The sequence below is a fragment of the Astyanax mexicanus genome, chromosome 22, assembly GCF_023375975.1.
Source record: "Astyanax mexicanus isolate ESR-SI-001 chromosome 22, AstMex3_surface, whole genome shotgun sequence".
NCBI lineage: Eukaryota > Metazoa > Chordata > Actinopteri > Characiformes > Acestrorhamphidae > Astyanax > Astyanax mexicanus.
This window is the reverse complement of record NC_064429.1, coordinates 29,861,593-29,877,353: the sequence shown is the minus strand read 5'-3', so window position 1 is coordinate 29,877,353 and position 15,761 is coordinate 29,861,593. Positions and strand designations below refer to the sequence as shown.

The 15,761-nt window shown below is 40.5% G+C and overlaps 1 protein-coding gene across 1 annotated transcript in view; it reads left to right on the top strand.

Annotated features, from left to right (window-relative positions):
• nsmfb (NMDA receptor synaptonuclear signaling and neuronal migration factor b) overlaps positions 1-15,761 on the top strand; it is a 94,189-nt gene that overhangs the window by 49,316 nt on the left and 29,112 nt on the right. The window contains exon 7 of the mRNA XM_022667420.2: positions 980-1,048. Within this exon, the coding sequence (XP_022523141.2) occupies positions 980-1,048 (69 nt within the window). The remainder of the gene's footprint in view (positions 1-979; positions 1,049-15,761) is intronic.

The following is a 15,761-nucleotide window of genomic DNA, read 5'->3' as shown; positions in this document are numbered from 1 at the left end:
TCTTCGGCGTAGATATAATCACAAGCGCCTTTGCTAATTAAATGTGAAAATTGACTGTTGGCTGCGTGTAAGATAGCAATGAGCATTGCAGCACACTTTGGATAGATGTAAGACAGGGATCTAATGTTTTTTTGAATAGACTACTCTCCATCCCAAAACTGTCTGGTGTGTTTGCACTCCCAAATGTCAAGAGTCAGGAATATAGATATAAGTAAAGATGCAATAAAATCTTCTTAATCTGCTATCTATCTCAAATTTATTCACATAATTATATTGAATGATAAGCTGACATCACTTTTTTTAATTGTACAAAACTTAAGATGGGAACTCGCCTTCTGTGTTTTTTTTCTTTTTCTGTCCCTCTCTCTCTCCACACACACACCTACACACACCCACACACACACACACACACACACACACACACACACACACACTCTCTCTGTGTGCTGTCACAAGTGTTATAGTTGAGGGCAGTGTGTGGTTCTGACGTTGGCTGTCGATGATGATGGCTATGTGTTCTGTCACCCTGTCAAAGCTCATTTCTCAGTGTGTTTGATATGATAGGCAGTGGGCCAACACACACACACACACACACACACTTCCACACATGCAAACACTTCCACACATATTTGAACTGTACCTCCTAGTCCATTTAAATTCGAACGTCCCTGCTGGTGTGTGTTTGTCTCTGAGTTCTGCTGTACTTCACCTAACGTTGACTCTGTGTGTGTGGTATGTGTGTGTGGTATGTGTGTGTGTGGTATGTGTGCGTGTGTTTTCTCGCTGGAGTTGTTGTAATGTGTGTTTGACAGTTGTTGCAGCTCTTAACAAAACGTGGTCCCTTGATTTTTCCTTCACTAACCCCACACTGCCCCTCCGTGTATTCACACACACACACTCTACACACACACACACACACACACACACACACACACACACACACTGGCAGTTGCACTAACAGTGTGACCGGTCCCGGCAGGGCTTTCCGCGGCAATGCTGAGAGAAAGCGGAGGAAAAGAGAGCAGGAGGCGACCGCACTGATGGAGAGGTACTGTCCACTGCCTGTGCTGTGCTGTGTCCCAGTGCTGTGCCTTTCCTACCCCACCCTAATCCCCCCGACCCCACCACACACACACACACACACACACACACACACACACAAACAGTGTCTCTCTCTCTCAAACACACCCCTACTCTCCCAAATACACAGCAACTACATTACACTTATACTCAGAAAAGAGTTGCACCCAGAAGGAACCAACCAACAGGAATGAAACTTGGTGGGTATTCACACCAGATTGTCATGATGACACTGGGTCACTTTTGTCTTGATGATCTTGGTGATTCCAGACCACTATTAGTCTAAATTCCAGCTCACTGTTACATTAATAATTAGGGGTGTGATGAGATCTCGTGGCATGAGATCTCGCAAGATAAAAGCAGCACGATAATTCTCAACATGATATAATTGCGTCTAACGAAACTTATGCACAGGTAACCAAAACAAATGTTTGATGTGCATTCTCGCACACATATACCTGCCTCTCTGTATCAGCTGACTTTAACACGTTCCGTTGTTCATGTGGTCCTCCAAGCCACGTGATCTCATGCAGAGGCAGTGTGTTAATGCGATTTAGTTATAAGATTCTGTCATAGGTTGCCAGGGTTGTATAGAACCCCCAGGCGGGTTGTCAGTTACATACAGAACCCCTTACCAGGGGGTAGTCTGAAGATAGGTCTGAATAGACTCATGTGAGATCATGCAGGAGGGAGAACATGCCTACATTTTAGGGGCCGAAACTAATTATTTATTTTGATAGTCGACTAATCTTACCATTTTTCTGATTAGTCGATCATAGTCAAAGATTATATCTGCAATATGCTCTATCTCTGACTGCTCCTGTTTCCAGCCCTCTCTTTTTTTGCTTTAAAATGATGGAAACTGCTAAACATGGAATTTGAATGCTATTGAAATGTACATTACGTTGTCCTTTAAATGTGAAAAGTGCTAATATTTAGTGACAAAATGTATGAACTGTTGTGTTTGGGCACTTTTGGAGACGCAGGACGAGTTGAGTGTGAACTGTGTGAGTGAGCACATTGCCTTTTTCCCTTTGTGTTTCTGTCCCCAGTATTTTATGTATTTTATGATTAGTCGACAATTAACTTTTGGAGTCTGCAATTTTTATAATCGACAATGTCGATTCTATCAACTGTCGCAGCTATATACCTTTACTAAATGCACTACTCCAATGCTCTGTTGCAGCAGGACAATGCTCCTCCACAGACTGCTGTCATTGTATTTAAAATTTTGTATTTATTTATTATCTTCATTCCTAATAGCATTACAATCTGATGCTTCCTTCTGGCTGCAACTATTTTTGCATTTTTGCAACTGTTTCTTTAACAATGCATCTGTTTAATCAAGTCTAAAATCATTACACACAAACACACACAGGACATTTACTATTGCCTTGCTTTTGTTGGAGTTCCTAAATCCCCCTGTTTTTAACACTTTGTCAGTGATCATATGATGCTGTTCTCACTCTACAGTGTCCCTTTAAACCCCCTATCCCCCCGCCCCACTGCTCCTTACTCCTTACTCCTTACTCACACACTGTTTCTATTCCCGCTGCTTCTCTCACTGTGGGCACGAGTGTTTTGCCACCGTGGGAATGCCAAGTGTTCTTAAAAAAAAGCCTCAGATCTCAACGTTCGTATTTTGGCTCATGTTGTCTGTAGAAAACTACAGCCACCAACATAGACACTCTAAATGACAGGTGTTTTAGTTTCATTGTCCAACCCCTGTATTTTTCTTAGACCTTCGAACTTTAAAACGGGTCAATTTAATCTGTAACTAAACAGAAGGTTAATCACTAATCGTGATATAATATTTATATTATATTGCCCAGTTCTAATTGTACGGTAAGCCAGAGCTTGCTGCTAGTGGATGAATGGAGTCCAGCTGGCTCGATTAGCGGCTCTTCTCCTCTCCGGCGGGTCTTTGTTTGGATGACAGGGCAGGAGGGAGCGGAGGAGCGTATAAAGCTAATGTTTGCTGATTTGTATTCTCTGAGAGAATAAATGAAATTTGTTCGGCCGGGCGGTTCTGCTGATCTACAGCAGAAGTGTAATTGGCTGAGTTGATGAGGGGAGTGAGGGATGATTGTTTCGGGGAAATGAGAGCGATCTTCTCGTGAACAGGGATCTGGGCTGTTGTGTTCTGATTATTATCGGCCCGCGGTGTTTAAGTGTGCTGTTCTGATCCGGGTTTCGTAATGATCACCGCTATTGTTGCTACGTGCCTCCGGACGGAACACACCGTGCTGAACATGGAGTGTAACCTGAGGCTCAGATCCAGATCAGGTCCTAAAGAGATTAATGAGGTGCCGTTTGGGAAGGCTTTACTTCATTTGAGCTTTTTACTGAGCAGCTTTGAAATAAAAATGAGAAATATGTATTTATATATATTTTTTTACTTGTTGAAAAATGCTGAGCTTTAGCTGTTTTTTAACTAAAGCATTTGACTGAGGATCTGAAAGTAGGTCATTATGTTCCAGCTACGCAAACATTTAAACAACTAAACCCCTCAGGAAGAAACAAAGAGCTGTGCATTTAATTGGAAATTAATCATAATTTAACATTAATCCACTTCCTGGTTAAAAAAATAAGTAAATGTCTTTTAAAAGGTTTAGGTTCAGCAACAGTATGTGCTGAAAGAATGAGGTCAGCTGACTACCTGAATATACTGAATATAGACCAGGTTATTCCATCTGATGGCACGATCATATTCCTAGATACAGACAATGTCAGGATTCATGGGGCTGGAATTGTGAAAGAGTTCAGAGTTCAGGGAGCATGAGATCATCATTTTCACACATGGATTGAGAGAGAGTTCACCACAGAGTCCAGATCTTAACCTCATTAAGAATCTTTGGGATGTGCTGGATGGAGAAGAGCTGCTTTGTGCAGTGGTCAGACTCTACCATCATCAAAGCACACCTCAGGCGACTCTGTTTGTGGCGTGCTTGCAGAAATGGCTTCTTTCTTCTTGTGCAAAGTGCGCTGTATTGTTGACCGATGCACAGTGACACCATCTGCAGCAAGATGATGCTGCAGCTCTTTGGAGGTGGTCTGTGGATTGTCCTTGACTGTTCTCACCATTCTTCTTCTCTGCCTTTTTGATATTTTTCTTGGCCTGCCACTTCTGGGCTGAACAAGAACTGTCCCTGTGCTCTTCCATTTCCTTACTATGTTCCTCACAGTGGAAACTGACAGGTTAAATCTCTGAGACAACTTTTTCTATCCTTCCCCTGAACAACTATGTTGAACAATCTTTGTTTTTAGATCATGTGGGAGTTGTTTTGATGAGCCCGTGATGCCACTCTTCAGAGGAGATTCAAATACGAGAACAACTTGCAATTGGCCACCTTAAATACCTTTTCTCATGATTGGATACACCTGGCTATGAAGTTCAAAGCTCAATGAGGTTACCAAACCAAGTTTGTGCTTCAGTAAGTCAGTAAAAAGTAGTTAGGAGTTTTCAAATCAATAAAATGATAAGGGTGCCCATACTTTTGCACTGGTCAAATTTTGGTTTAATGCATATTGCACATTTTCTGTTAGTACAATAAACCTCATTTCAATCCTGAAATATTACTGCGTCCATCAGTTATTAGATATATCAAACTGAGATGGCTGTTGCAAACACCCAAATATTTAGAACTAAAAATGATTAAGATTAATAGGGGTGCCCAAACTTTTTCATATGACTGTATGTAGTCTAGTATGAAGATGATCCGTGCAGAGACTCAAGAAAACTGCAACTAAGCTTTAATAGCTTTAATTTATTTGCATTGTACTAAAATACAGTACATTCGTTTTCTTTGGGCACACATTCAGCTGAAACACTAGGGAGCCTAGTGCATCCCAAATTTATCAACGTTAACATTTTAATAGTTAGAACATTGTAGTCATTATGGCTTTTAGAAAAATGTGTTTTGGGGAGGGGTAGTGCACCATAGGATCCTGTGGTGCAGCCTAAGCTTTTGTCCTTAATGGCTTAATTTTTTATTTTACTTTTTTAAACACTTTCACTTAAAGATTAAAAAGCTTGAGTTGATGCTTCAACTTCTACAGAAGTATTTTAAACCCAAGTATCTACACTTTTACCTACAGAGTAATGAATGAGTTCCTTCAGAAATGGTCATGCAGCACAGAAAAGCTTAGGAAGGAACTGGAGCTCAGTAGAAGTTTGGATAAGAGAGAAAGGTCAGAGAGTCATTAATAATTTTATTTTGTCGTGACTGAATGAGGATCAGGTCCTCTTTATCGTTCACCTGCAGTGTGAGCTGAGCTATAGCGAGTGCTACCATATACCGCAGGCGAGCGTGCTCAGACTGTGCATGTAAGCAGAGATGCTGATTCCGGCTGTTCATTGGCAGTTCAGCACCTTTTTTTTTTTTTTTTTTTTACTTTGCAGGAATAATAAATAATAAAACAAATTGATTAATATGAGAAGTAAGGTGTAATGCATGTGTAATGCTGCAACGTGCCAGACACCTCTGCACGAAATTGTAGAGGTTCCTAAGTGTCTCCTTTAATAACTGTTCTGCGTTTTTTGTTTGTGACCTTCTGGATGAGTTGTCCATGCCTTTTGTAGTCATTTCTGTAGGCCGGTCACTCCTGGGGAGGTTCACAAATGTTCCATGTTTTCTCTATTAGTGAATAATGGTGAATCACTGTGGTTCACTGGAGTCCCAAAGCTTTATAAATGACTTTGTGATCTTTTCCAGACGGAGAGATGATCAATTACGTGTTTTCTCATCTGTTGTTGAATTTGTGTTGTTTTTGTTTGAGATCTTTTATCTGCTTCATGTTGTCAGTAATCAGGCTGGTGGTTAGTAGTGAAAGTGAACTCAGCTTTCAAGAAAAGTTTGATTAATCACATTTAATTCATAGGGGGGGGGGGGGGGGCGCTTTTTCACAAAGGGCTAGATTGTTTGGATAGTTTTTTTTTTCTTGTAATAAAATAAATCATAATTTAAAAAGCGCTTTTAGTATTTATTCTGGTTATATAATCTGAAAAATGTAAGTATGAGAAAAATGCAACAAAAAAAATCCTATAAGGGGATGTTACGACCCGATCTAGGGTCAGGCCGTAACAGAAAATGAGAGTGGGCTCTCTCCCTAGACCCTCTGCCAGACCAAACACCAGACACTAAAATTAATAAAAACAGAACAATTTTATTGATAAAATCAGGGGAATATGACTTCAGGAGTTATCATAGGCCAAAATAACAAATAAAACCAACTAACAAACAAAGACAACTAACTGAACCTGCAAAATAAAGAAAACAAAATACATAAACTACCCTGAATTCCTGTCACCAGAACAGGAGAAAAAGGTAGCAAAACGTACAAAAAAATGGCACTCACCCCCTACTTTACCCAAAGAATAATGTAAACTTTAACAAAAACTAAAGCAACACACAGAATACAAAATGGAGATGCAGGATTGGTCTGAGCAGAAAGTTGTTCCAGGTCATGAAAGGGGATGAGCCCTGGATGTCTCTCCCAGGTCAGGTTTCCTTTTGTCCTTTTGTAGAGTGTGCCCCTGGTGGCCAATCATGGTCCTGCAACTAAAAACTAAACACAAACAGCACAAAGGGCACACAAATAAAACCAATACGACCAGTTGTCGTAACAGGGGGTAAATACGTTTTCACGCCACTGTACTGCAGGTGCAATTAATTTTCTGACGATGAGTGTATTTGTAGCACTGTTTAACCAGAATCCCACTTTAATTAATCATGCTCACTGTGAGCTGTCCCAAACTCTTCAAACTCCAACTCCTCCTCAGTTTCCGAGGCTAAATTTAAGCGCATCTCATCATGCTAATTTGCAGTGACAGCAGTGCTGTCAGCATTTTGAAGAGAAATGCAGGGAGGACGGTGACGTGGATTAGAGGCATTTGATTGCGCCTTGTGGAATTTAAAAGACTGAACTGCATGTTTCGTTGGAAATCACAGATATTTATGTATTTATAAAATATAGTCTGTAAAATAGAGTATAGTTTTATCCTTTATACTTTCTAACTCATCAACTCAAAGAATTGGATGGGGGGATTTGAGCCCCTCTAGCAAATTCTTAGAATTATTAGGTGTAAATAAGTTCAGTGTGACCTATGGTGTATTCATAAATCTGTACTTAAAGGAGCATTAAGGATCATATTTTCTGTAATAACACCTAACATGATCAGGATGTATTATAAGATATGTATGAATTATAAGAATGAGTTTAATCACTAGCAGCTCCTGAAAGCAGAGCTTCACCCAGTATTTTCTTACAGTATTTGAACTGTGTGGTACATCAAGGTAATTTGTGTGGGTTGTGGCCTCTGAATCTGCCAACCGCAATCCCCCCAGTCCCATTTCCACACCCTGGGGTGCCAGGTACATAACACAACAGCACACAAACTGTGTACTGAAGCTGTGGAAACAGGTGAGCTGGCTATTTCTCTGCTTAACAAGTAATCACTGAGCTTCACTAAGGTTCACTAACTGTAGCTGATAAATTTACCACCACCACTAGTATATTCAATTACCAGCTACAGAGTATGACTCAACGTTGGTTGCCACTGTGTGTTAATCTGGTATCACACTCATTCCCATTAAAGATTTACTGATTGTTTCTTTAAGAATTAGTATCATTATAGTTGGTCTGTGTGTTGGCTAGAACCCAGAGTTTTTGATTCAACATCTCACACTATTTAGGGATACATTTTTCGGGAAATATCTGTGCCTAAAAACTGTTGGAAAAACGCTACAATGAATCATGGCTTGCCATTAGGGGTGTGCTATAGCATATTGTATGTAATAATATTGCCAAAAATGTTACAAATCATCGTGAACGATATATTATACCCTGAAATATCGCGCCATATTACCCACCCCTAACTATCACATCAGGGTACTACTTTTGCATTTTTTAGTAAAAGATTTAGTTAAAAAATTTATGCTGTTCTCATTTCCTATTATCTATCTACTGGAGACTATAGATTATATCTGTCCAGTGTCATTTATTTAACTTTAATCCTGAATATATGGAGATAAATGGAGTGAATTATTAATAGTATCATGACATTCTGGATCATTGACTTCTGTTACAAATCTGATAAAATTCTTTTTTTTTATATCTCAGTTAGCCATGTCATATTGCATGCAATAATGAAATTCTAAATTCTAAATTCTAAATTGTTTTTCTAATTCAGTGTTTAGTCACATCGCCAAAAGTATCGTTATCGCAAAAATACCATAAAAATATTGTGATATTATTTTAGAGCCATATCGCCCACCCCTACTTGTCACCAATCTTTATAAGTGAACTGATATTAAAAAACGATATGGTGCTTTCGAGAATCAAGACAATATTGCTAGACATTGCTAAACAATATTACGATTCTTCGATAAATATCGATATTTTCTCACATATTTTCCTCTTGAAATAATGAACCGGAGAGTGCGTTCAGAACACTTTGGGACATTTATACTTCAATAAATATAGATATTTTCTCACAGCAGCAGTATGTGAATGAGCATTGTCCTTTTTGAAATAGTGAACTAGAGACTGGGTTCAGAAAAGGTATGTCCACTGGTTGTAGGACCTCATGAACATAACGTTTGGCTGTAAAGCGTTATCATCTGGCATCGTGCAAAATTGATTTTATACAAACATTATTCATTATTCAAGGGTTAAAAGCAGTTCTGCTGTGTCTAAAAGCAAGGTACTAATATATGCAGCGTGTGTGAGTGAGTGTTTTGATGAAAATGCCAGGCTCTTAAGAGCACAGAATGTGTGTGTGTGTGTGTGTGTGTGAGGTTGTGTGTACCGCTCGTACACACACCTGGACCCTGTGCCCTCTGAGCAGAGTGCCTGCAGCAATTCTGGAAGCTTCTCTCAGCCTTTAGCTCTTCATATGCAGGTATACTCTACACACCCTACAAACTACATCCATACAGACACATCCCCCAACCTACAGACCATAATAACCATCCACCAGCAGATCAATATCACAGCCAGATACATCAACACTCAGCACAAGGACTGTTTAATCCATCTAGCTGGACAGGAGAGATGTCCATAACTGTCCACAAGGACAAGATACCTTCAGATTTTCTACAAGCTGAAAATACATCAGCCTCTATTTTCTTTGAGGTAAGCATGATGTGATACCATAGTACCGTATTTTTCTAACTATAAGGCACACTTAAAACCCTTTCATTTTCACAATAATTTACATTGTGCCTTTGATCTGGTGCACCTTATGAATAAATTCAGTAAAGCCACTAGTGACTTGAAGGATCTAAAAGACCTACATAAACACTGGAAAGGGTAAAATGGATTGTGAAAATCTGTCCAGATTGTTACAAGTCAACCTGTAAGTGTCAGCACCATTGGCAGATGGCTGCATGACGCAGGACTACAGGGGTTGGACAATGAAACTGAAACACCCAAATTGGAGCAGCCTGGTGGCCAATCTTCATTAATTGCACATTATTGCACCAGTAAGAGCAGATTGTGAAGGTTCAATTAGCAGGGTAAGAGCACAGTTCTGCTCAAAATATTGCACTGCACACAACATTATGGGTGACATACCAGAGTTCAAAAGAGGACAAATTGTTGGCGCATGTCTTGCTGGCGCATCTATGACCAAGACAGCAAGTCTTTCTGATGTATCAAGAGCCACGGTATCCAGGGTAATGTCAGCATACCACCAAGAAGGACCAACCACATCCAACAGGATTAACTGTGGATGCTGTAAGAGGAAGCTGTCTGAAAGGGATGTTCGGGTGCTAACCCGGATCGTATCCAAAAAACATAAAACCGCGGCTGCAACTCTCCTGTTTCCACCAGAACTGTCCGTCACCACAATAAATTATTGTGGTCTTAAATCAGGTGTTTCAGTTTCATTGTCCAACTCCTGCACCTGCATGCAGACCATTTGGAAGCCTGGCTTTAACAACATGTCAGTATTTCCAAAAACTGCATGATGAAAAGTACTTACCTTTGATGAATAGCACACCTCCGTTCTCCCACAGTGTTCAGAGATCCAGAAATTTTAACAGTTTGTCCAAACACCCTTCAGACTGGGTGACACGGGGCATAATTTGCCCTAATAAATCACTTTTTTACACCGTTATCCACACCTCCTAGCTAAAAAGCAATTTATCGGGGCAAATTATGCCCCATGTCACCCAGTCTGAAGGGTGTTTGGACAAGCTGTTAAAATTTCTGGATCTCAGAACGCTGTGGGAGAACGGAGGTGTGCTATTCATCAAAGGTAAGTACGTTTAATCATGTTTTACAACACCTAAAGTGTTTTACACCAGAGAAAAATAAAGAATCAAATAACATTGTTGTTCCCTTAAATAATGAGCTGCTGACGAACGTGCCAAAGTCAGAGCTCACCTGGCTCTTAAAGGGAATGACAACTGGCACACTGATTTGGTTAATTTTACGTTACGGCCAAAACTCACCCACGATTAATTAACTAAAGAGAATTAGTACTTGTTTTTTTTTCGCATTTTAAACTGCGCAAGGTGTATTTTATGCACCTTCACGATAACAAAGACACACCGACACACCCTAAACCCAGCTGCGGCATTCACAATTGACTGGTGCACATTAGCTCGTTAAAATAGGGCCCCTAGTGTACATTTACTCGTTTAGCAAGCCTATTGCAGATCTGTACAGTACAGATGGGTAAATCTTTGCTATTTTACTCAGATAGTCCTCTGTAGATGCTTCAAACACAAACCTGAAATGTAGAAACAACAGAAGCCAAAGTGCCAAAGCCCTGCCGCCAAACCCGTATCTGTTCACAGCTGGAGAACTTCTCAGCAGTAACAGAGAGCTAACGATGTACATGCCGGCCAGAGCAGAGGAAAGCAGTGACACTTTTACTGAGGGCTGAATAACAGCAGCTCTCAGAGTCTCAGAAAGGTGTTATTGTGTTGAAATGCCGGTCAGAATGTGTAAATTGCTGGGTGTCTCTCTGGCATTCACAGATCACAGCTTGAGCTCTGTTGCCATGACCTCAAGAGTCCTGCTTAGTTCAGCTCTTCAGCTGGTGGAGGATCAGGGTGGGGTGATTTATGCTGGATTTGTGTGGGTTCAGTCTTAACTACGGCTCAGAGCTCTTATGTTCTCATGAAAAATCAAAAGTGATTTTTAATTGCTTAAAATGTTGTTGTTGTATGGAAATACAAGGGGTTGGACAATGAAACTGAAACACCACACCAGTTGAGGTGCACATTGAATTCTGCCGTGATTTTGGGCTTGGATACAATCCGGGTTAGCACCAGAACATTCCTTTCAGACAGCTTCCTCTTACAGCGTCCACAGTTAATCCTGTTGGATGTGGTTGGTCCTTCTTGGTGGTATGCTGACATTACCCTGGATACCGTGGCTCTTGATACATCACAAAGACTTGCTGTCTTGATCACAGATGCTCCAGCAAGACGTGCACCAACAATTTGTCCTCTTTTGAAATCTGGTATGTCTCCCATAATGTTGTGTGCATTGCAAAATTTTGAGCAAAACTGTGCTCTTACCCTGCTAATTGAAGTTATAAGATTATATATAAGAGTGGGGTGCACAATAATGGTTGAAAAGTGAAGCCAAAAGATTTCATACATCATCATACTAGATCATGGCGGATCTTTTGGCTTTAATAGTGATTACAAGCAAGGATTACATTCCCTTTAACACCAGTCTGTATAAAGTATAAACTCTCTTTTTACTGAGAGTAATTATGTATAATCATGTAATTAGATGCCCCAAACATCTGCACAGTTCTGAATAAGTTCAGTTTTGCACTGATTACTAATATTTAGCCTACTAAAAGTCCTGAGTGGCCTTTTTTGGCATTTTTTCTGGCTGGTGAATGTTCGAATGTTTGAAGCAGAGCGCTAAGTGCCAGCAGATGCTTTACTGAGTGCTTATTTGGCTGAAACAGTGTTTCTGAGTCACTACATTTAATCTCTTTTGTTCCAGAGAGAATACATGACACCACATCTGAGGACTGGATGATCCGATTGTACCAAAAATCAGGGATATCTGAGATCAGTTCAGTATGTGTGTGTGTGTGTGTGTGTGTGCTTGTATAGTTGTGTAGGTGTGTATAAGTACTTGTCAGAACGTGTCTGATGTTTTTTTTTTAACTCTCTCTAGGCTGTTGTGTAGTTTTAAAGGATAGTATACACACATACAGTATACACACCTATTTTCACAGTTATGCACAGATACCAGGGTTGTTTTAAGGATTTTAGGGGCCCAAGAAAATAGCAAAAAAAGCAAATAACTTTTCTAGATTATTACTGGCATTGAGACCACTTCAGTTTCTGAATCAGTTGCTCTGATTTTGCTATTTACAGATATATGTTTGAGTACAGACAACATTTTAAAAATGAGAAATGGTTGAAATAACAAAAAAGAATCAGAGCTTTCAGACCTCAAATAATGCAAAGACAACAAGTTCATATTCATAAAGTTTTAAGAGTTCAGAAATCAATATTTGGTGGAATAACCCTGGTTTTTAATCACAGTTTTCATGCATCTTGGCATCATGTTCTCCTCCACCAGTCTTACACACTGCTTTTGGATAACTTTATGTCTTTACTCCTGGTGCACAAATTCAAGCAGTTTAGCTTGGTTTGAAGGCTTGTAATCATCCATTATTGCTTACCATATGATAGGACTGCACGACATTGGAAAAATGTTACATTGCAAATAAAAATGTTTTTTGACAATATATGGTGATATATATTAAACACTGAAGGGACCATGACGTCTCAAGCCCCGCCCCACCAGCACGCTGTCTCACATCCAGACCAATCAAGTGCTTAGTCAGCACAGAGCACTCTTTTTAAAGCAATTAAAAGAGTGAATTCAGCTGTAACTGGAAATATCTGCGCTGCAAAACTGTGCTGGACTCCTCAGTGCACAGCTTTCGACATGTGCTCACGTTTACAAGCACATGCCCAACCATGTGGATTGAGGCCATGTGGTTACCTCGTGTTTACTCCTCCCCCTCCCCCTCATGCTTCTCAGGCAGCAGCAGCCTGTCACTCACACAGACACAGAGACAGCGCTGTGTATCTACTTCTTGTATCAAGAATCAAAACTAGGCAGTTGATTGGTTTGCTTGCCACGTTGCAGCGGGTCTGACAGGTAAACAAACAGAGAGACTGAAGTAGTCTGGAGTCTATAAGTGATAAGTGAGTGATTTGCGAGTGTGTTGCAGGTTTTTGTAAGGCTTTATCTTTTCATTTTTTTGTTGTTGTTGTAGACTGTAGGCAGCTCTCCATGAATATGTCAGACTTGCAGACACACACACACACACACACACAGTTCATGACTCATCTCTCTATTTTGAACACTCTTGCTCTTTGTTACAGTCACAAATAGGGATTGTGGCCGGTTCATTAGAGCGTTTAATGAGAAATAGATCCTTCTAAGAAGTTCTGCGGCTCTCCGGCGCTTTTAAAGCTGCTAAAGATCTGCGTCACCTGCAGCTCTGACTCTGCACCAGGTGTAGAGAGACACAACGGCTGACAACGGCTCAAAGAACTGCTGTTCTGGACCAGCGGAGCCCTGTTCTGCATCTGCATGTGTCTGCTCTGAGTGGAGATTTGAGCAGACTCTTGCTACTCGATATGGCCTGACTCAGGAGTGTTGTAGTAGAGATAGAAGTTTTAGAACCTAGTTTTTCCCTTCATTTTTGCCATTTAAGCTCTTTAAAACAGGACATAGTACAAAATCCAGTGTACAAGGCCTATAAGGGAAACAAGTGAACTAAAAAACTGGGAATAAACTGAGCTTTGGAAATGTTAATTAAATAAAAAAATGCCAATTTGCAAAGCCATTTCTTGTAGTAAAGAAGTCCTGGAACAGATTGTATTACTACATTTTTTCTTGCAGAATGTACATGTTTACACAAAGCACTGTACTGGTTTTTAGACCTTCAAAAGATGCATAGAAACTGGAGAAAACAGCTACAGGAAGAGACACTTCTGGCTGATCCACATGGCAACATTAGCTCAGCTTAACATTGGATTAAGTCTCATTTTCAGTCCCTCAATCCCTTGAGTTCCCTTCCCACTGTGTGAGTGGAAATGCTCTTACTTTCACTATTAAACATATCTCTGAGTTCTAGTGTTGTTGTTTTATGATTTTATTTCACAATACGTTGCAATAAGTGATTACTGATCACATCATTTAAGATTTCATTATGTTTTCCCCACTGACTACAAAGTTTGCATAAAGTTGAGAACATTTCAACTCCGTGTTTCTTGTCATTCTGCCATATTGTCGCTTCCTGCTTCTCATGTCTCGTGGAAACAAAGATGCCATTGCCATAGGAAATAAATGGTTGCCTGTCACTTTGTCTCTTTCCATTGTGAATGCAGGGTGACAAATGAGAAGCTACTCCCTGCATCAGTTTGTGTTAACTAACTTGTTGCCAGCTGAAATATTATAATCACCCATGCAGTAATTATACAATGGGAGGCTCTTACGTTTTTGAACACATTTTATTTTGGCCAGGGAGTTTAGTATATAAAGCTCTGGAAAAAATAAGAGGCCACTTCAGTTTCTGAATCAGTTTCTCTGATTTTGCTATTTATAGGTTTATGTTTGAGTAAAATGAAGATTGTTGTTTTATTCTATACATTTCTCCCAAATTCCCCCCCAAAAATCATAAATGCTTTTGGATATCTTTATGCTGCTTTACTCCTGGCACGGGCGTGGTAGTGGGGGGAAAAGTGTACCTGACTACCCAGGGCCCAAGTAGGGGGAGGGGCCCATGAAAATCATGTTCCTTGTGTACTGGCATGGATAGGGGCCCACTGACACTGAGAGTGTACAGGGCCCAAAATTTGCTGCTACGCCCCTGACTCCTGGTGCAAAAATTCATAAGCAGTTCAGTTTGGTTTGATGGTTTGTGATCATCCATCTTCCTCTTGATTATATTCCAGAGGTTTTTAATTTGGTAAAATCAAAGAAAAGTTTTTTTTCCAGAGCTGTATACAACCCAGCATTGAACACCATGTAATGTACAGTCCAGGCCTAGTGTGTACTCCGCTCTACTGGCCTGCAGATGGTTGAGTTGAGGACAGGCCAGCCTCTGTTCGTACTGTACTCACCCTCTCTGAGTAAAACACAACGCGTCTCCATGGCGACACAATGCTGAGTGAAGAGCAGCGCTGTAGAGCGTGGAAATGAAGACTAGTCGGGGGGAGTGGACGAGATTGAGATCACGACTGTGCATGTAGAGCTGTGTGTGTGTTTTGAGTGTGTATGGGTGTGTTTTACACCTGACAGCCAGCGTTCCTGAAGAAAGGCTGTTCAGCAGGACGTGGAGTGAAGACGTGTGGAGAGGGGGATGAGTTTGGACTCGTCTTCAGCGATCGATGGTGAACGTTACTCTGCACTACAGCATTGTGGGGTTTTCATAGAGCTGCTACTGGAGCAGAAAAACAACCACTCAGAGCACTTTTCCACCAGTTTTAGAGGAACCGCCAAAACGTCACATCATACGTTATTAACAGAGGGCGCTGGACAGTGGTGGTGAACAGATGTTGTCACATTTCACACTGAAGAACCAAGTATTCTTCAGTTTCCACTGCAAACGAATGTTCCTGGTTCCTGAACAGACTTTTGTTGGTGGAAACGCGGCAAATGGTTCAAAATGAGGTTTG